Source organism: Plecotus auritus (assembly GCF_963455305.1).
Source record: "Plecotus auritus genome assembly, chromosome: 3".
Lineage (NCBI taxonomy): Eukaryota > Metazoa > Chordata > Mammalia > Chiroptera > Vespertilionidae > Plecotus > Plecotus auritus.
This window is the reverse complement of record NC_137772.1, coordinates 39734944-39757125: the sequence shown is the minus strand read 5'-3', so window position 1 is coordinate 39757125 and position 22182 is coordinate 39734944. Positions and strand designations below refer to the sequence as shown.

Genomic DNA, 22182 nt, shown 5'->3' with positions numbered 1-22182 from the left:
CAATTACAACAAGAGGAGCTACATAACACACATAGGGACAATCCTCGATCACCCAGCTCAAGTGATCACGGAGACTATGCTATTGGGTCCCACAGAACACCTACTGCATAAGGCCACCCTGCCGTAACTGGGAGCCATAGCAGATCTACTTAACTCATATAAACAAACACAAAGAGGAAACCAAAATGAGGAGACAAAGAAACATTCCACAAATGAAAGAATAGGAGAAATTTCCAGGAAAATAGCTAAATGAAATGGAGGCAAACAATTTATCAGATAAAGTTTAAAAAAAAATGGTTATAGGATGCTCAAGTAACTTAGAACTACAACAGCATGAAAAAGGACATGGAAGGTATGAAAAAGAACCAGTCAGAAATGAAGAATGTCTGACATCAAAATTACTCTGGAAGGAATAAAATGTAGGGTAGATGAAGCAGAGGATGGAATCGGCGATTTGGAAGACAAAGAGAAAAAAAGACCAACCAGAGCAGCAAAAAGGAAAAAACATTTTGGGCTAGGGCCCAAACCAGTATTACAAAAATATATTAAAGGGCCTATTTTAAGAAGAAGAAGAAGGAGGAGGAGAAAAAGAGGAGAAACAGAGGAACAGAATGTAGAGAGGCTGGGTGGGGATTTTGTGAAATTGCAGTGCCTCACAGATTAGGTGAGCTTCCAATCTCTCTTTAAAAGGAGCAGCAAAGAGGATCCACAGGCTGCCAGGAGCAACAACGAAGGGTAGGCACATTCAAAAACAAAAACTTTTAAAGAAACAGACATGAAGATCATATTGGGAAACTGAGGGCAGAGCCCCAAGAAGAACGCAAAAATCATCCATCTTGATATATGTTTGCAAACAACACATAAACAACTTCACCTCATGGCACATGAAATGCAAAACAGTTCTGTTGTGGGTTTTCTTTTGGCCATCCTTAAAGTATAATTAGATCCAGCTGGGGGAAAGCTATAGCTTCCAGAAATAGATCCCACGGCTGGCCCCGCTTGATGGGCCCCCATCAGGGTGGGCTGGCCGGACCCCCCCCCCGCCCCTGCATGAATTTGTGCACCGGGCCTCTAGTTTATGATTAAAAACTCTCAGCAAAGTGGAAATAGAAGAAACATATCTGAATGCAATAAAGTCCATATACGACAGAACCACAGCCAACATCATAGTCAATGGGCAAAAACTACAAGTGTTTTCCTTAAGATCATGAACAAGACAGGAATGTCCACTTTCACCAGTCTTATTCAAGATGGTACTGGAAGTCATAGCCAGAGCAATCAGACAAAAAGGAGAAATAAAAGGTATTCAAATTTGAAAGGAAGAAGTAAAATTGTCCTTTGCAGAAGACATGATACTGTGTATAGAGCATCCTAAAGATTCCACCAAAAAAACTACTAGAACTGATAAATGAATTTAGTAAAGTATCAGGCTATAACATAAATATCCAGAAATCAGTTGCATTTTTATACACCAATAGTGAACTATGAGAAAGGGAAACAAAGAAAATCCCATTTACAATTGCATAAAAATTATAAGACACTAGAAAAAGAAACTGAAGAAGATGTAAATAAGTGGAAGTATATACCATGTTCCTGGATAGGAAGAATTACATTATTAAAATGTCCAAACTACTTGAAGCAATCTGTAGAATCAAAGCAATTCCTGTCAGGAATCATACACTATCTGATCCTTTGTGACTGGCTTCATTTACTTAGCACAGTGGTTGGCAAACTGCGGCTCGCGAGCCACATGTGGCTCTTTGGCCCCTTGAGTGTGGCTCTTCCACAAAATACCACGTGCGGGCGTGCACGTACAGTGCGATTGAAACTTTGTGGCCCATGTACAGAAGTCGGTTTTCGGCTCTCAAAATAAATTTCAATCATTGTACTGTTGATATTTGGCTCTGTTGACTAATGAGTTTGCCAACCACTGACTTAGCATAACGCTCTCAAGGTTCATGTTTTAGCATGGTTCAGTACTTCATTTAGTTTTATTGCCTAATAATATTTCAAAGTATGAATAATACCACATTTTTTTATTCATTCATTAATTGATGGATGTTTGAATTGTTTCCATTTTTTGGCTATTATGAATAATGCTGCTGTGAACATTTGTGTAGACATGTTTTCACTTTTCTTGGATATATAGAAGTGTGATTGCTGGATCACATGGTAACTCTATGTATATGTTTCAGGAACTGTTTTCCAAAGTGACTGGACCATTTTGCACTTCCATTAGCAGTGTATGAGGGTTCCAATTTCTCCACATCCTTGAAATCCTTATTATTAACTGTCTTTTTTATTATAGTCATACTGGTGGGTGTCAGGTAGTATCACATTATGGTTTTGATTTGCATTTCTGTGCTTAATGATTGTTCTTAATTTTCATATGCTTATTGGCCATTTCTATTTCATCTTTGGAGAAGTGAGTATTCATATATGTTGCCCTGTTGGTCTTTTTTATTCTAATGCATTATTTTAAAACTAGGGACCCAGTGCACAAATTTGTGCACTTTGAAAGGAACTGTGGGCTGCAAGGCTGCTGTGGGCACAGGGGCAGGTCTTGGCCCATCCTCCGCGCCCCTGCCCGGCCCCTCCTGCCATGGCCCCTGATCCCCTGTCTGCCAACAGCCCTGCTCCTGCCACCACTGCTCCCACGCGCTGATAGCGCCGGCCCTGCTCACACCCACTGATGATGCGGAGCAATTGGGGCCAGCACTGTCAGCGGGTGAGAGCAGTGGCTGCTGCCCTGATTGCCCCTCAGGAGCAGGGGGAGGTGGAGAAGCCCTCAGGGGCGATTGGGGCTGGCAGCTGCCACTCACACCCACTGATGGTGCCGAGCGATAGGGGCCGGCGCTGGCAGCAGGTGCGAGCACCGGGTGGGATCGTGGTGCGGGAGCAAAGAATTTTCAGTAACCACCAGAGGCTCGCCCCAATGACAGCAACCGGCGCCCCACCTTGGTCTGGTGCCCCCACTTACCGGCTCCATCATCCCGCCGTGGCCAACTCCCGCCATGTTCCGTACTCTGACACCTGCTGCCAACACCCACCATGTTCCGCGCCCCTCCCCCCACAGTGGTCAGTGCACGTCATAGCGACCGGTTGTTCCACCGTTCGGTCTATTTGCATATTAGGGTTTTATATATGTAGATAATTTTTAATAGGACAGATGGTTAATGATCATTACTCTAGGCATATAGTAGTTACAAAATAAATACTTATTGAATTAAGGCATATGACACTTGTTACATTTTTTAGGGCTCTTTGTAGTGTCTGGTGGATTGCTGATCTCTCTTTCTCCTCTCTCTTTTCTTAGGAGCCCATTTTGCAGCTCTCAAGTTTTTGTAGAATGCTGTAAACAGTTGTCACGGCTTTTCAAGAAACAAAAAGAGTTGCAACTTCCGCCTCCTAATAGAACTTTTATAGTTGCATTCAATGCCTAACGATGCAGAATCAGAAAGGGCAAATGATTCTGGAAATCATGAGCATAAATCTGAGAGAAAGTCTCCTGAAGAGAACCTACAAGATGCTGTACAATCTTTCTGCACACGTGCCTCAGGAGCACCCTTGGCTGCCAAAGGAGATGGCCATTATCCATGGAGCTGTCCAGTGACCCATACTCGGGAGAAAATTTATGCCATCTGTTCAGACTACGCCTTTCTCAACCAGGCAACCTCAATCTATAAAACTCCAAATCCATCCCGCACTTCTTGCCTCCCTGATAGTACCTCTTTATCTGCTGGAAATAATTCATCAAGATACATTGGCATCCCAACTAGTACATCAGAAATCATCTACAATGATGAAAATAGCTTGGAAAACTTATCCATTAGCCTGGGCAAGCTACCTCTCGCATGGGAAATTGATAAATCTGAATTTGATGGGGTGACCACAAATTTGAAACACAAATCAGGTAAGGAAGGAAACATGAAGTTCACATGTGAAAATAATAAGAAAACACTGTATCTTGTTTAAACTTGCCATTAAACATGTTTTTCCTTTTTAAAAAAAGACTGAATAGGGAACATTGCTATCATCTTGTCTATGACTGTAGTTAAAAGATAACTTTGGCCATGGGACATTTGGTTAATTAATATGTTGCCATTGGAAACTTCACACATTGCCCTTGCATTTTTAGAGCTCTGAAAAATCTAGGATGCTCTAGAATACAAGTATTATAGATAAGTACATGGTGACTTAGAAGTAGTTTATGAGGTGGTTAAAATAACAGACAACTATTTTGTAGTTTTGCAGGGAAATGAATTCATCTTTCCCAATTAAATATCTAATTTTGTTTTCTTCCATATAACATTGAGACTTTTTTGTTACCACTTGTCGAGTACCCCACAAGGTCTCCAGGTACCCCTTAGTAGGTTGTGCACTGTCCAGTTTGGGTGCTCTTCTCCCAGGGAGTTCATCTAGGGTGCAGTGCACAACCTTCACAATTGCATTGTGGTGGACCTCTGGCAGATACTAATGCTTTCACCTCTTTCTTTTTGAACTTAAAGTAACAGGAATTTTATGAGGTAGGTACTGTTATCCCCTTTTCAGTGGTGAAGAAATCAAGCCATAGAGGGGATAAACTGCCTGTCCAAATTTGCATAGCTAGTAAGAAGTAGTAGAGCTAGGGTTTGTATTTTACTTCTAGACTTCTCTGATTATTTTGTAAAAAAATCACCATGTTTACTTGTTCATTTGCAAAATCAACTAGTTTCACAGAATGTTCTGTAAATTTGTAATTTTCAGTGTGTCAGGGATTTTAATTTGTGTCTCTATGAGTGATTGGTCTATAATTTTTTGATAATGTATTTTTCAGGTGTTGGAATTAGGGCTATGCAGGACTCCTAAGTCAAGTTGGAAAGTGTTTCCTCCTGTTTTTATTTTTTAATTATTGTTTAAAGTATTACAAATAGTAGTACATATGTCTCCTTTTTCTCCCATTGACCTCCCCCTAATCTCCCCCACCTCCTGGCACATGCCCTCATCCCCCTAGTGTCTGTGTCCATTGGTTATGCTTATATACATGCATAAAGTCCTTTGGTTGATCTCTTACCTTCCCCCACAGGCCTCCCCTGCTTTCCTGCTGAAGTTTGACAGTCTGTTCGATACTTCTTTGTCTCTGTATCTATTTTTGTTCATCGGTTTATGATGTTCTTTATAGTCCACAAATGAGTGAGATCATGTGATATTTATCTTTCTCTGACTGGCTTATTTTGCTTAGCATAGTGCTCTCCAGTTATATCCATGCTGTTGCAAAGGGTAAGAATTCTTTCTTTTTTACAGCACTGTAGTATTCCATTGTGTAGATGTACCACAGTTTTCTAATCCACTCATCTGCTGATGGGCACTTAGGCTGTTTCCAAATCATAACTATTGTAAATTGTGCTGCTATGAACATAGGGGTGCATATATCCTTTCTGATTGGAGTTTCTGTTTTCTTGGGATGTATTCCTAGAAGTAGGATTACTGGGTCAAATGGCAGTCCCATTTTTTAATTTTTTGAGGAAACGCCATACTGTTTTCCACAGTGGCTGCACCAGTTTGCATCCCCACCAGCAGTGCAAAAGGGTTTCTTTTTCTTCGCATCCTCTCCAGCACTTGTTTGTTGATGATAGCCATTCTGACAGGTGAGATGGTACCTCATTGTTGTTTTGATTTGCATCTCTCAGATGATTAGTGACTTTGAGCATGTTTTCATATGTCTCTCAGCCTTCTGGATGTCCTCTTTCAAAAAGTGTCTATTTAGGTCCTTTGCCCATTTTTTGATTGGATTGTTTATCTTCCTTTTGTTAAGTTGTATGAGTTCCCTGTAAATTTTGGAGATTAAACCCTTATCGAAGATAACATTGGCAAGCATATTCTTCCATGCAGTGGGCTTTCTTGTTGTTTTGTTGATGGTTTCTTTTGTTGTGTAGGAGCTTTTTATTTTAATGTAGTCCCATTTGTTTGTTTTCTCCTTAGTTTCCGTTGCCCCTAGAGCTACACTGAGTGGCCAGATTATTATGATCTCTGAACGCATAATAATTTGGCCACTCAATGTATATCCTATATAATAAAAGGCTAATATGCAAATTGTCCCCTCGACCAGGAGTTCGACCAGCAGGCAGGCCGGCCAACCGCCCATGTCCCCTCCCCGTGGCCGGGCTGGCTGGACCCCGCCCATGCACAAATTCATGCACCGGGCCTCTAATATATATATACACACACATACACACACACACACACACACACACACACACACACACACACACACACTGAGTGGCCAGATTATTATGTGTTCAGAGATCATAATAATCTGGCCACTCAATGTATATTGTTAAAGATATTGCTACGACAGATAGCTGCTATTTTGCTGACTATTGCTACGACAGATATCTGCTATTTTGCTGCCTGTGGCTTCTTCTAAGATTTTTATGGTTTCCTGTCTTACGTTTAATTCCTTTATCCATTTTGAGTTTATTTTTGTGTATGGTGTAAGTTGGTGGTCTAGTTTCATTTTTTTGCATGTATCTGTCCAATTTTCCCAACACCGTTTATTGAAGAGACTGTCTTGACTCCATGGTATGTTCTTGCCTCCTTTGTCAAATATTAATTGAGCATAGTGGCTTGGGTCAATTTCTGGGTTCTCTGTTCTGTTTCACTGTTCTATATGTCTGTTCTTGTGCCAGTACCAGGAACTTTTGAGAACAGTGGCTTTGTAATACAGCTTGAAATCTGGTATTGAGATCCCACCTACTTTGTTCTTCTTTCTCAAGATTGCTGCAGCTATTCAGGGTCTTTTTTTATTCCAGATGATTTTTTGGAGAGTTTGTTCTAGGTCTTTGAAGTATGCCTTTGGTATTTTAATGGGGAGTGCATTGAATCTATAGATTACTTTGGGTAGAATGGGCAATTAATGATGTTGATTCTACCAATCCATGAACATGGTATATTCTTCCATTTGTTTAAGTCTTCCTCTATCTCTTTTTTCAGCGTCCTGTAATTTTCTGAGTACAGGTCCTTTACCTCCTTGGTTAAACTTATTCCTAGGTATCTTAATTTTTTTGTTGCAATGGTAAGTGGGATTGTTTTTTCAGTTTCTCTTTCTGTGAGTTCATTATTGGTGTATAAAAAAGCCATAAATTTCTGGGTGTTAATTTTGTATCCTGCTACTTTGCTGAATTCATTTATTAAGTCTAGTAGTTTTTTGATGAAGTCTTTAGGGTTTTCAATGTACAATATCATGTCATCTGCGAATAATGACAATTTTACTTCTTTTCCAATTTGTATGTCTTTTATTTATTCTTCTTGTCTGATTGCTATGGCTAGCACTTCCAGTACTATGTTGAACAGGAGTGGTGAGAGTGGGCATCCCTGTCTTGTTCCTATTCTTAGGGGAAATGGTTTTAGTTTTTGCCCATTGAGTATGATGTTGACTGTAGGTTTGTCATATATGGCTTTTATTATGTTGCGGCATGATCCTTCTATTTCCACCTTGCTGAGAGTTTTTTTTTTTTCAAGAAAGGGTGTTGGATTTTGTCAAATGCTTTTTCTCCATCAATTGATATGATTATATGGTTTTTATCTCAAATTGTTTATGTGGTGTATCACATTTATTGATTTGTGGATATTGTGCCATCCTTGCATCCCCAGAATAAATCCCACTTGGTCATGGTGTATGATATTTCTAACATAATGCTGGATTCGATTTGCTAGAATTTTGTTGGGAATTTTGGCATCTATGTTCATGAGGGATATTGGCCTGTAATTCTCTTTCTTTGTATTGTCTTTATCTGTGGTTTTGGTATTAGAGTAATGCTGGCTTTGTAGAAAGAGCTTGTAAGTGTTCCTTCCTTTTGAATTTTTTGGAATAGTCTGAGGAGGTTAGGTTTTAGTTCTTCTTTGAATGTTTGATAAAACTCCCCTGTGAAGCTGTCTGGTCCAGGATTTTGTTTGTTGGAAGTTTTTTTTTTGTTTTTTGTTTTTATTACTGCTTCAATTTCCTCCTTATTTATTGGCCCATTCAGATTTTTTTATTCTTCCTGATTGAGTTTTGGAAGGTCATATTTTTCTAGGAATATGTCCATTTCTTCTAGGTTGACCAGTTTGTTGGAATAGAGTTGCTCATAGTATTTTTTCACGATTCTTCATATATCTGTGGGGTCTGTTGTTATTTTGCCTCTTTAATTTGATTTTGTTTATAAGGGTCCTCTCTCTTTGCTTCTTGGTGAGCCTGTCTAGAGGTTGATCAATCTTGTTTATCCTTTCAAAGAACCAGCTCTTGGTTTCATTGATCTTTTGTATTGTTTTTTGGGTCTCTATGTCATTTATTTCTGCTCTAATCTTTATTATTTCCTTCCTTCTGCTCACTCTGGGCTTTTCTTGTTGCTCTCTTTCTAATTCTTGAAGTTGCAGAGTTAGATGGTTTATTACCAGTTTTGTTTTGTTTTTTTGAGGTAGACCTGTAATGCTGTGAACTTCCCTCTCAGGACTGCTTTTACTGTGTCCCACAGATTTTGGATTGTTGTGTTTTCATTGTCAGTTGTTTCCAGGATGTATTTTATTTCTTCCTTGATATCTTTGGTAACCCAGTCATTGTTTAATAGTATATGCAGGTCTCCTAAGTCAAGTTGGAAAGTGTTTTCTCCTGTTTTTTTTTTTTTTTTTTTTTTTTTGAGGGCATTAAAAATCTGTAACTTAGATTATATTGTCTTAATTTCCATTCTGTCATATTTTATTTTGTCCATTTTATCTAAGTTGTTAAGGTGTTGGCATGAAGTTGTTTCTAATAATCCCTTTACTGTTTTAAACTCTGTGTGGTTTTCCGTAATAACTACTTTTTCATTCCTAATCCTGTCACTTATTTTTTCTTGATAGGGGTTTGTCATTTTTGTTCATCTTTTCAAGCAACCAGCTTTTAGCTTTGTTAATTTTCTCAATTGTTTGTTTCCTATTTCATTGATTTCTGCTCTTTATTTTTTCCTTTTTTCTTCTTTTGGGTTTACTTTGTTCTTCATTCTCTAACTTCTTGACTGAAAACATTTCTACTATATGCACTTAATGTTCTAAGTTGCTAAGTCCTATCTTAGCTCTAGATGACACATTTTGATATATTTTATTTTATTATCATTTAATTTGAAGTGTTTTCTAATTTCCCTTGTGATTTCTTCTTTGATACATTCATTTTTAGAACTATGCTTTGTAATTTCTAGATATTTGGAGGGTTCTCTAAATATTGAATTCTCACTTAGTTCCACAGTGGACAGAGATCTCAGTCTTTTTAAATTTACTGAGACTTATTTTATAACTCAGCGTATGGTCTATGATAGAGAACACACGTGCACTTGAAAAGAAGGTATATTCTGTAGTTGTTTGGTGTAGTGTTCTACAAATACTTGTTAGGTCAAAGTGTTTGAAATTGTTGCTCACATGTTCTGTGTCTCTACTTAATTTTAGTCTTGTTCTATCAATTGCCGAAAATGAAGTGTTAAAAATCTCCAACTATCGTTGTGGAGTTGTCTTTTCTCTATTTAATTCTGTTGATTTTTTGTTATCATGTAATCTAAAGCTCTGTTACTAATTACACATTTACGATTTTTATTTCTTCTTGATGAATTGACCTTTTTATCATTATGAAATGTTCCTCATTATCCCTGGCAATAGTTTTTGTTCTGAAAGCTATTTTATTTGATATTTATATAGCTCAGTGATTTTCAACGGGTGTGCGGTGGCACTCTGGCAAGCTGCAAGAATTTTTAAAACATGCAGTACCTATTTAATCAGGTGCACTAACCTCTTTCCCTCAGAATCCCAAATAAAAAATGACAGCATCCCACACAACAATAGCCCTCCAGTGTGAATGAGACAAGATTATACCTACTGTATTTTTTTTTTGTCAGATCAGCAAAAATATATTTTTTGGTGTGCCAGAGAATTTTAGTTCCATTTTCTAACCTTAGTTTTGCTATTTGAGGTCTGCTCTGTGCATACATAGTTCAGGGGTCAGCCTAGGATTTGGGCCAAATTTATATACGTAATTTAGATCTCCACTTATCTGGCTCTCTTCTTCCTGGAGTCCGCCCACCTCACTTTTTAGTGACTGTGATTGTTCAGAACTTTCTCCTGTGGTTCTTCAAGTAAAAATGATGGTGTGCATTCTATTTTTATTCACTATCCTTATCCATTTCTCTAAAAGCAAGTATATGTATATTTGGTGTTGGGGTTCTATGGATGTGTTGTTGTTCTATGGTTGTGTTGGGGTTCTATGGATGTGTTGTTCTATGGATGTGTTAATGAATCGTAATGTAAATATCTGTGTTTTCCGATGGTCTTAGGCTCTACAACAGTGCTTCTCAACCTTTGGGTCGTGACCCACAGGTTGAGAACCGCTGCTATAGAGCCTAAGACCATCGGAAAACACAGATATTTACATTATGATTCATAAAAGTAGCAAAATTACAGTTATGAAGTAGCAACGAAAATAATTTTATGGTTGGGGGTCACCACAACATGAGGAACTGTATTAAAGCGTCGCGGTATTAGAAAGGTTGAGAACCACTGCATTAGAGGAAAGTGTGTGGGTACAGACCACGGCTAATGTCACAGATTACCATGCTTCATTAGCCTCTAAAATTCTAAGTGGCTGGATAAACTTCTTAGGGAATCAAGGCATTATTGGGCAGTGAAAGCATCTCAAGAAATGGTGGAAAGTAGATTTTCCATTTTTCTGGATCTCTTAAGATTTACTTATTATTAAAGGAAATTTGTAATAATGAGATTATTTCTCATTTTTTCAAGCTCATGTTTGCCAATGCTTATTTAGCTCTGTGAGAAATTTTGTGTTCTCTAAAGACTTAGAAAGAATAACTAGAGGGAAAGGAGGAAAACTTGTTTCTGGATAGTATAGCGTTTGTTATTATGGCATTTTAGAAAAATTAGAGAAATTTCCTGTATACCAATAGTTTCTAAGTTCCAGCTGGGTTTGAGTACCAAATGATTTAATTGTACAGCATCTTAAATGAATAAAATGGACCCTTTTCCATGTTTGTTTTCTGGGCATATATCTATATAATGTATGTATCATAATTGATGAATAACTATAAAACTAACATACTAGCTTTTATTTAATTTTTATAACAGGTTTATTTCACTTAAAATATAATATGTGTGACATTATTAAAGTATTTCAGCATAGCCATCTGAAAAGTTAATGACATTGTAGTGAAATGAGGCTCAGATGTTAGTAATATTTTAATTGATGTAATTTTTTACTGAATAATATATTAGCATGGCTCAGAAATAAAGAGCATAGAAATTAAACACTTAAAGTTTAACTCTCATTTTTGTCTTACTTTTGTCTAGCTCCCAATTCCCCTCCCCTCATAGGTAACCATTATTATTTATCTTATGTGTTTTTTGGAGAGAAAGAGACACATGCATACACACACAGAAAAGAGACTGTTTTCCACTCTAGTTCCTGGTGCTAAAGTTACATTTTAATAATGCACACATGTGCATCATTTTTTTTTAAATATATTTTATTGATTTTTTACAGAGAGGAAGGGAGAGGGATAGAGAGCTAGAAACATCGATGAGAGAGAAACATCGATCAGCTGCCTCCTGCACACCCCCCACTGGGGATGTGCCCGCAACCAAGGTACATGCCCTTGACCGGAATCGAACCCGGGACCCTTCAGTCCGCAGGCCGACGCTCTATCCACTGAGCCAAACCGGTTTCGGCAATGTGCATCATTTTTAATCCATTTTGTGGGCTCTGTAGGCCTGGAGATATTTTTAAATATCACATCATTGCATTAGTGCATCTAATGTTTTTACTTTTTAACAGAATTATATTAATGTGGTTTTATTGTTTTATAGAAAGGATTCATTTTCTGAAAAGTGCTCTAGTTAAATATTTTACAGTAGGTAATTTTCTAAATTAAAAGATTTTGTGATTGATTCATGTACTAGCTAAGTGATCAGCTTAGGAATTGGAATATATAAATCTGATAGGAAATAACATTTATGGTTATTTAAATCTGTTTTTATTTTCTCTCTGTAAGGTAGAGAATTTTTGAGGATACATTTATTTATTCAATATATTTACATATATCATTTTTAGAACTAGTGGCAGTTACTTTTTAATTTTGTTCAACAATTAATATCATTGTCCTGGCAGTTTACTTCATATTAAGCATTTTGCTTATTTTATACTCTTACATTCTAGGCAATGTAAAGAAACAAATTTCTAAGAAAAAAACTTCAGATAAAAAAGGAAGACATCAAAGGGAGTGGCCCCAGCATTCTCCTCTTGAAGATATTAAGCAGCGGAAAGTATTAGACCTCAGACGATGGTAAGCTCTAAAAATTGATTTTTTTCTTCCTTAACCACAATACCAGTGTTATACCTATTAAAGTTAGCAATATTTCCTTAGTATCTAATTCCTAGGCTAAATTAGATTTCCCAGATTGCTCTGAAAATGTCTTCATACCTGGTTGTTCAATGTGGGACCCAACTATGAACCATACTTTGTGTTAGCTTGTAGCTCATATATCTCTCTTAAACTAGAATAGTCTCTACTTCACTTGCCCTCATTTTAATTCTACGAGATTGACTTATTGAAGAGACTTGGCCACATATCTTGTAGAATGTGCTACCTTCTGGATTTGTCTGATTTTTTTTTCATATTTTTCTAAATTATTTATATATCCTCAATATTTCCTGAAAACTGGAAGTTAGATATAAAGACTTAATGAGGTCCTGCTTGAACATTTTAGACAGCAATACTGCCTAAATGATCATGTGTCCTTCGTATTATATTACATCAGGAGGTTCACAGAACTTGCTCACCCAATATTAGAGATTCTAAGAGTGATTATGGGATTTAGGAGGTGGCAGCCTTAGCCTACATTGTCAAGTTATTTCCCCCCCTCTGCAGCTATGAAGTAATCAGCGGGGTGACAATGGCATTAGGCTAATAGCCTGTTCCTATCAACTTTTCATCTAATGGTTTTAGCCAAATCTATTGACAATCCTTGCCTGAGTCCTTATTGTGAAATGGTGATATCTCACCATTCTATCTTTTTTTTCTGCCTTTATTGGCTGGCATTTTTCTAATAAGAAGAGCTTTCCTTTATCAACTAAGGGTATCTGCTTACCTTAAAATAAAGTTCCTGTTCTCAAGAAAAAAAGATTTGCCGAAACTGGTTTGGCTCAGTGGATAGAGCGTCGGCCTGCGGACTGAAGGGTCCCGGGTTCGATTCCGGTCAAGGGCATGTACCTTGGTTGCGGGCACATCCCCAGTGGGGGGTGTGCAGGAGGCAGCTGATCGATGTTTCTCTCTTATCGATGTTTCTAGCTCTCTATCCCTCTCCCTTCCTCTCTGTAAAATATCAATAAAATATATTTTAAAAAAAGAAAAGAAAAGAAAAAAAGATTTAATTCATGATAGCTGTAAAATTGCTGATCTCTGAGTTGAGGTTTTTAAAATTCTGTTGTTTGAGGTTTTAGAAATATTAATTTTTTTCACTTATTTAATAAATATTGGATATGGGCTGAGACTACAAAGATACATAAAACATGGTCTTTGTTCTTTTAAGGTTTGAAATCTAGTTGAGAAGAGAGGACTAAGCAGAAAATGTAAAATATTTCAAGCAGTTTGTCAGATGATGGGTATGAATAAAGAAAAAAATATGAGAGGAAAAAATGAACATCAGAAGGCTTCCCTGAAGAGTTGGGTCTAAAGAGAGGAAATCTGAGGGGATGGAGGGTTTTAGGTCTTTGAATGGATGGTAAGAAAGTGTCTGGCATGTTGGTAATGAAGGGTAAACCAGCTTGTCTGTAGTGAGACTCAGAGAAGCTAAGAAAATTGCCCAACCTCGGCCAGTTTTGCTTAGTGGTTAGAGCACCAGCCTGTGGACTAAAGGTCCAGGTTTCAATTCTGGTCAAGGGCAGGTACTTGATTCCCTGCGGGGTTGGGGGTGTGTGTGGGAGGCAACCAATTGGTATGTCTCTCTCACATCAGTGTTTATCTCTGTCTTTACCCCTCTCTTCTATTCTAAAAATCAATGGAAAAAAATATATTCTCGGGTGAAGATTAACAAACAAAAAAATTGCCCAACATCACATGGTGAGTAAGTAGATCATAATATTGAAACTGAAAAAAGCCAGACTTCAAACTCTTGTTTTATTTGTTTTTTTTGTTATTCCTCACCTGAGGATATTTTTTCCATTGATTTTTTTAAGAGAGAGTAGAAGGGAGAATAGGGGGAGAGAAAGAGAGAAAGAGAGAGACAGAGAGAGAGAGAGAAACAGAGAGAGAAACATTGATGTGAGAGAGACACATCGATTGGTTGCCTCCCGCACACACCTAGACTGGGGTCGGGGATTGAACCTGCAATCCAGGTGTATGCCCTTGACTGGAATTGAACCCTTGACCCTTCAGTGCCCAGGTGACACTCTAACCACTGAGCAACACCAGCCAGAACAACTCTGTGATTTTTTTATAACACCTTTTATGATCTATTTCTTGGATATTGGGCTAAGGATTTAGATTTTTTTTTCTGGCGCATAAATAAGGCATTGATGATTTCTTAATATAAGGATATTTACAAAGATAAATTGGTAGTAGTATGAAAAGTGTACTGGGAAAGAAACACTAGAATAAAAAACATTAATGTTAGTTTCTTTGGAGCAAAGCTTTACCCATTTTTGCTTCTAATTCCTTAGACTTAAGATTTGTTTTAACAACAAATATTAATAATTATATTTTAATACTATAGCATGTGAGGCCATAAAGACTTGGATGAGATAGGACAGATGGGAGAAATAACCCGAAGGGAAAAATTACCAGGACAACAACCTTATTTCCCACTAAGAATATTACACAGGATTAGGGTTGTAATGGAAAGACCCTTAGAAAATAGAAGTAAAAGTGTTAAGCTGATCATGAACAAGACCAGTAAACAAGTTTGAATTGATGAAGAAATACAAAAAAATTTTTAAGGATGCCTAGGGTTGATCCTAGGGCTTTGTGAAGAATTGTTTAAAATTGAAGGGAGAGATTTAAATATGATAGAATATGTGTTTTATTTTATTTTATTCCATTACTTTCCTCAAACCCATGAAATCAATAACAACAAGATGAAAAACAAGGAAAACTCCATCTGTGTTGAAACAAGGAAATATCAAAGTCTCCAAACCATTCTTGTCCAATTCTGTGTATTAATTGCTGGCATAAAACTGCAGATTTTCCTAAAGTTCACGTGATGGTCTTGAAACCATCCAGTGACCCTTTGGTTAGATCTAGGTGTCTGAGAAGTCGCATCAGTACTGAAGCATTGGAGTTCTTCGTGGAAATCTAAGTCTAGGCAACAGAATTGCAGGGATGATTGCAGAAGGAGACATCATGCTGATCGCCACTTGATTATCTTACTCCCCAACTTCCAGCTGAAGATACTGCCACTGGATAATTGTTGGGGAGGTGGTGACTGCAAGAGTTGAACACAGGCCACATACTTCCTGATTTCAAAACATATAACAAACATATAAAAATTAAAACAGTGTGGTACTGGAGTAAAGACAGACATTTAGACTAATGGAGTAGAATAGAGATTCCAGAAATAAACCCTGATGTAAATGAATAAAAAAAAATCTTTGGCAAGGGTGCCATGACCATGGAATAGAGAAAGGATAGTCTCTTCAGAAAATGGTGCTGGGAAAAGTGGATATCCATGTAAAAAAGAATGAAGTTGGACCCTAATTTCACACTAGAGGCCTGGTGCATGAAATTCGTGCACAGGTGTGTGTGTCCCTCAGCCCAGCCTGCACCCTCTCCAATCTGGGACCCCTTGAGGGATGTCCGACTGCCCGTTTAGGCCCGATCCCAGTAGAATCGGGCCTAAACGGGCAGTCGGACATCCCTCTCACAATCTAGGACTGTTGGCTCCCAACTGCTCGCCTGCCTGCCTTCCTGATTGCCCCTAACCGCTTCTCCCTGCCAGCCTGATCACCCCCTAACCACTCCCCTGCCAGCCTGATTGCCCCTAACTGCCGTCCCCCTGCAGGCCTGGTCACCCCTAACTGTCCTTCCCTGCAGGCCTGGGTCCCCCCAACTGCCCTTCCCTGCAGGCCCGGTTGCCCCCAACTTCCCTCCTCTGCAGGCCTGGTCCCTCCCAACTGCCCTCCCCTGCTGGCCATCTTGTGGTGGCCATCTTGTGCCCACATGTGGGCAGCCATCTTTGACTACATGGGGGCAGCCATCTTGTGTGTTGGAGTGACAGTCAATTTGCATATTATTCTTTTATTAGATAGGATAGAGGCCTGGTGCACAGATGGGGGCCGGCTGGTTTGCCCTGAAGGGTGTCCTGGATCAGGGTGGGGTTCCCTTGGGGCATGGGGTGGCCTGGGCAAGGGGCCTGTGGTGGTTTGCAGGCTGGCCACACCCCCTGGCAACCCATGTGGAGGCCCTGGTATCTGGGATTTATTTATCTTCTACAATTGAAACTTTGTAGCCTTCAGAGGAGGCCAGGGCTGGCTAGAGCGGGTGGGAGGCTTGGGTTCCTCCATTGCCCAGGAAACCCAAGCCTCCTGCTTGCTCTGTGGCTGTAGCCATCTTGGTTGGGTTAATTTGCATACTTGCTCCTGATTGGCTGGTGGGCGTGACTTGTGGGTGTAGCGGAGGTAAGGTCAATTTGCATGTTTCTCTTTTATTAGTGTAGATTATACACAAGAATTAACCCAAAATGGATTAAAGACATAAATGTAAGACCTAAAATGATAAAACTCATAGAAAAAATCATAGGGGACAAGTTTTATGACCTTGGATTTAGAAGTGATTTCTGGGATATGACACTAAAACCACAGGTAACAAAAGCAAAAATAAACAAAAGGGGACTATATCTTAAAAACTTAAAAAGCTTATCCGTGTCAAAGAAAACAATAAACAAAGTGAAAAGGCAACATATAGAGTGGGAGAAAATATTTGTAGATCATATAACTGATCTACAGCCCAACTAGGAATTTGCACTGAAATTTTTGAACTTGGTGTCTACATTTATATACCACTAGAGGCCCGGTGCATGAATTCATGCACGGGTGTGGTCCGGCTGGCCCACCCTGATGGGGCCCATCGGGCCAGGCTGGTGGTGGGGAGGGGCCGTGGGCAGTTGGCTGGCCAGCCTCGCTCCCCATCGGGGTGTTGGGGGCCGATTGGGGACCGGGCGGCTGGGGGAGGAGAGGACTATCAGGGCCCGGATCAGGCTGGTTGGCTGCCTCAGTGCGCGTCATAGCCGCTGGTTGTTCTGGTCAGTCCGCCATTCTGATTGCTTGGCTTTTATATATATAGATTATTTTCCCCCATTGGTTTAGATAACATCTACTTTAACTAGTAGTCATAATCAGCTATCTTTATTAAAATGAATGATTTATTGTTGTTATGCATTTATGATACGTTTAATAAATATAAAAATATTTTAAGCAAATAAAGATTTTATCTTGGTTTAAATGATCAAAATTTTCATTATGTTAAAACAGTTTTAGTTGCCATGAGCTGCATATTTATATGCCTATTTTGTATTCATTCAAGTAAAGAAAAATCTTTTGTTTTCCCAGGTACTGCATAAGCCGACCACAATATAAGACTTCTTGTGGTATCTCTTCATTAGTTTCTTGTTGGAATTTCTTATATAGCACAGTGGGAGCTGGAAAGTGAGTATGTTAATTTATTGGTATCTAAACTCCCATGCTATTTGGTTTTGCTTTTTCTATAATGGAAGGTTTTTAAGGATAGATTTTTCATAAATTGAGAAAAAACTACTGCATTTTGTTTTAAGTCTTTTAGCTACGATATGTGTATGCATTATTTTTGATAACATAAAAATTAAAAATATTACCAAAATTTTTTACAAATCAGACAGACATATTAACATTGAGACAGTTTATATTTGCATATAGTTGGAATTGTACAATGAAAGGCAATGTTTCTTTTGTAGTCTTCCACCGATTACCCAAGAAGAAGCATTACATATTTTGGGATTTCAACCCCCATTTGAAGATATTAGATTTGGCCCTTTCACTGGAAATACAACACTTATGAGGTATGAAGCTCTCGCTTAGAGACATATTTTATTTCTAGTTCTATAAAATAATAATGCTGTAGATGCGTGTTGATAGTAAACCATGTATGCAGCTGCCAGGCCCCAACCTGTAGTAGATATACCAAACTTGGGCTCTGCCTGAATTTCTCTAGAATTGGAATAAGGCTATCTTTATTATGGAACTGTTTCTATGAGTAAATCTTCTTGTTATTTTCAGATGGTTTAGACAAATTAATGACCACTTCCATGTAAAAGGATGCTCGTATGTTCTATATAAGCCTCATGGGAAGAATAAAACAGCTGGAGAAACTGGTAGGTAAACATAGAAGATTAATACACATGTACATTCATGTGTATTCATACATGTTTTAAACCACCTCAAAGATTAGCTGTTTTGGTTATGTAAACACTAAACACAGTCTGTTACTTTTATATCTCTTTATCTGAGCGAGAAATCATAATAGTAACCTGTAGGGCACTTTTCAATATACAGTTTAATATTTTTCTTTTAAAATGTTTTATTAATTTTTAAGGAGAGAGGAGGGAAGATGAAGAAAGAGAGAAAAACATTGATGTGGGAGTAAGATATCAATTGGCTGCTTCCTGCACATCTCCTACCAGGGATCGAGCCTACAACCAGGGCACGTGCCCTCACCAGGAGTCCAACAGCCAATCTTTTGGTGTACCGGACGACACTCAACCAACTGGCCATACGGCCAGGGCTATAGTTTAATATTTTTAGCTCTTCTCATCTTTACATGTAGAGCTTTTAGACTTGTAAAGTATTTAATAAATAATGCTTTAATACATTATTATATTGTTTGGGTCCATGGGGTGTGTGAATGAATGTATGTATGTGTGTATTTGCACACCTGTATGTGTTGGTAAAACTCAGAAAGAAGTACAGAATTTACAGTTCCTTTTTCTAAAAAGGAATGCAAGGATTTTAGAGTATTTGATGTTAGACCTGCATAACAACAGGAAAATGGACTGTGAAAGTGACAAAGTTCTATTATGGAATAATCTTGTACATAAAAGAGTAATGGAGTTGATTTTAAGGATTGTTTTAGGTGCTAATTAAATTTGCATTATTTTACCATCTCACACCTGTCAGAATGGCTATCATCAACAAATAACAAATGACAAGTTGCTGGCAAGGATGTGGAGAAAAAGGAACCCTCGTGCACTGCTGGTGGGAATGCAGACTGGTGTAGGTACTGTGGAGAACAGTATGGAGTTTTCTCAAAAAACTAAAAATGGAACTCCCATTTGACCCAGTGATCCCACTTCTAGGAATATATCCCAAGAAACGAGAAATACCAATCAGAAAGGATATATGCACTCCTATGTTCATAGCAGCACAATTTACAATAGCTAAGATTTGGAAACAGCCTAAGTGCCCATCAATAAATTTTAGTGTTGTATTTTCCCAGTTTTATTCCTGTCTTCATTTTCCTATTACAATATTTGACTCCTCACTGTTTCTTTCTCTATGTGTATTTTCCGAAGGATGTTTTGCCTCCCCCATCTAGGAATGTTCTTATTTTCCTCTTCAATAATCAGTGGTCTTGTGCAAGCCCTGCTTTATCTCTGAAGCTTTCACTGCCATTTTAGAAGCCGATCCCTCTTAATTCCAATAGTAATGATTATTTGCGACTGTCTTGTGGCATTTGACATATTAGCCCTTATATCATGTTGCATCTTTTTAATGAGTCTGCTCAGCTCCTAGATCACAGGGACTGCTCTTAGTGGCCCTATGATTCCTTATGTTGCCCTGTGACCTCACACATGTTACCCTAGAACTTCTGATTGTATTCAGAGGAGTGGTGCATATGTTAAGCAAAAGTATTTTCTGTTCTCTCTCATTGTGGAAGAAAGAGTTGCAGAATTAGGCTTTTCTTATTTGTCTCTGGGATATGCAGCCATTGTCAGTTGTTGCTGTTCATTTAAAAAGTACTTTGAAATGTATCTCCTCTTTTTGTTTCAGTTATTTTTTAAGGACGGTTAGGCCTGTTTTCCACAATAGACTTTACATTTTCTTGGGGACTATGTTTCTTTGATTTTATAACACCCCCATTCTTGCTGACATGTTAATTTCCTCAGCTCACTCATGGAATAAAAACAAAATCCAGGGATTTTGACAAAATTAACAGATCTTGCTGTTAATATGCATTGAAGTATGTTTTTCAGAGATGCAATTACTTACAATAAAAGTTCGTGTTAGAAGTTGTCAACATTAGTTTCAAACTATTGGCTCACTTCTTATTTTTAACTTATTATTACTATTATTATTATTTACTTATTATTATTCAGGAACTTCAAACTGTTGGTTTACTTAGCTACCAACATTTGTGCCAGAGAAGTCTAGATTCATTTTTTAATCAGCTAGCTTGAAAAGTATACTAATGTTTGTGCATTTTTATTCTTCTAGTAGGTATTGTAACTCATTGTTTTTGCTTAACAGAGAATAGCTACCTCTGCCCAACCCCAAAATAATTCATGTATATCCTCGCTGGGGCCACTGCTGCCAGCTTACTGCAGTGCATTAGCGCATCTCAGGTGGACTTTGCATTAAGTTTTCATATTCCTCATCCACTGGTTTTCTCCAATTCATAATAGACACAAGGCCAGATAAATCTTGTTAATGTGCAGTGCTAATAGATCTCTTTCTTTTTAAAGAGCTCTTTAGTGCTTGCTTAAAGCATAAATACTTTAGCATCATTCAAAGCCAATATAGATTGGCCTCCCACTGCTGTCCTACATTTCCCAGTTGTATTTAAAATATTTTCAAGGGAATAAGAGCCTTGCAGGATATTATGTTGGTAGATTATAAAATCTGGTTCTTGTCTTTCAAGGTGTAAAAATACATTCTAATAAATTGTTCTAGAGTTCTTTATAGTCCTTCTATAGATGATCAAGCTCTACAGAAGAAACTCATACTAAACTCAATGAATATCAGAATGTTGGTATATTAACTTAGAGTGATAAACATAGTATCAGAGATACCAGAATTCTCTTGTTGGCTGATTAGGACATATACTGCAGGCCAGCTAACTCTAGTAGTGTTTTTCTCCTTTCTTTATACCATACAAATTAGGGCTGTGCATTTTGTAGTGGCTTTTTGTTGCTTAAATTTCAGATTTTTTAGATATACTCTGGTCTAGAGTGAACATCGTTCTGAATTTAGTTTACATATGTAACACACTTATATGCCTTGTCCTAAATGGAATTATTTTATTGGATGACCATTTGAATGCATTAAATACTGTATTTACTATCTTTTATTTCAAAGGATGATCTTTTTATGACTTTGCCCTGAAGTTCTGGGAGTGCCTCTCTATACTATCATACCCTGTATTTTAAGCTAGTCTACTTGATGTTCTCTGGTTATATCCCTCCCCTCCAGTGATTTTGGTTTTCTTCTCATGCTCTTTCTTCTGCCTGGATTGTTGAAATCCTTCCACTTCAATAATTCCATCTTGGATGCCAACCTTTCTTTTTTAAAAAAAAATATATTTTATTGATTTTTTTACAGAGAGGAAGGGAGAGGGATAGAGAGTTAGAAACATCGATGAGAGAGAGACATCGATCAGCTGCCTCCTGCACACCCCCCACTGGGGATGTGCCCGCAACCAAGGTACATGCCCTTGACCGGAATCGAACCCGGGACCCTTCAGTCCGCAGGCCGACGCTCTATCCACTGAGCCAAACCGGTTAGGGCAGATGCCACACCTTCTTGATTCCATAGACCTGATGTGCACTTTCTTCTTTGCATTGCAATCCTTTATTGTGGCACTGTCTTATTCTGCCCTGTATTAAAGTTACTTGTTTTATCCTTCCTATGAGGACAGCTTCACATATTGTGTTATTACTTGTTTTTTGTTTCCTGAAGTTACTGATATAGTTAGTAGGTGCTCATAAATTACATACTGAATTGAGTTAAATAAGATTTCCTCTTAACTCTAGACTGGTGGCTCTCAAAATATGGTTCCTAGACAAACATCAGCATCACCTGGTACCTTATTAGACATGCAAATTCTTGGTCCCCATCGCAGACTGACTAAATCAAGCATGAGTGATCTGTTGTTTAACAAGCCTTGCAAGCTC

The 22182-nt window shown here is 38.2% G+C and overlaps 1 protein-coding gene across 5 annotated transcripts in view; it reads left to right on the top strand.

Moving 5' to 3' along the window:
• BIVM (basic, immunoglobulin-like variable motif containing) overlaps positions 1-22182 on the top strand; it is a 36164-nt gene that overhangs the window by 6674 nt on the left and 7308 nt on the right. For all 5 annotated transcript variants that reach the window (XM_080661726.1, XM_080661730.1, XM_080661728.1 and 2 more), the window contains exons 2-6: positions 3317-3913; positions 12206-12332; positions 17591-17686; positions 17971-18075; positions 18293-18387. In XM_080661726.1, the coding sequence (XP_080517852.1) occupies positions 3436-3913; positions 12206-12332; positions 17591-17686; positions 17971-18075; positions 18293-18387 (901 nt within the window). In that variant the 5' untranslated portion in view covers positions 3317-3435. The remainder of the gene's footprint in view (positions 1-3316; positions 3914-12205; positions 12333-17590; positions 17687-17970; positions 18076-18292; positions 18388-22182) is intronic.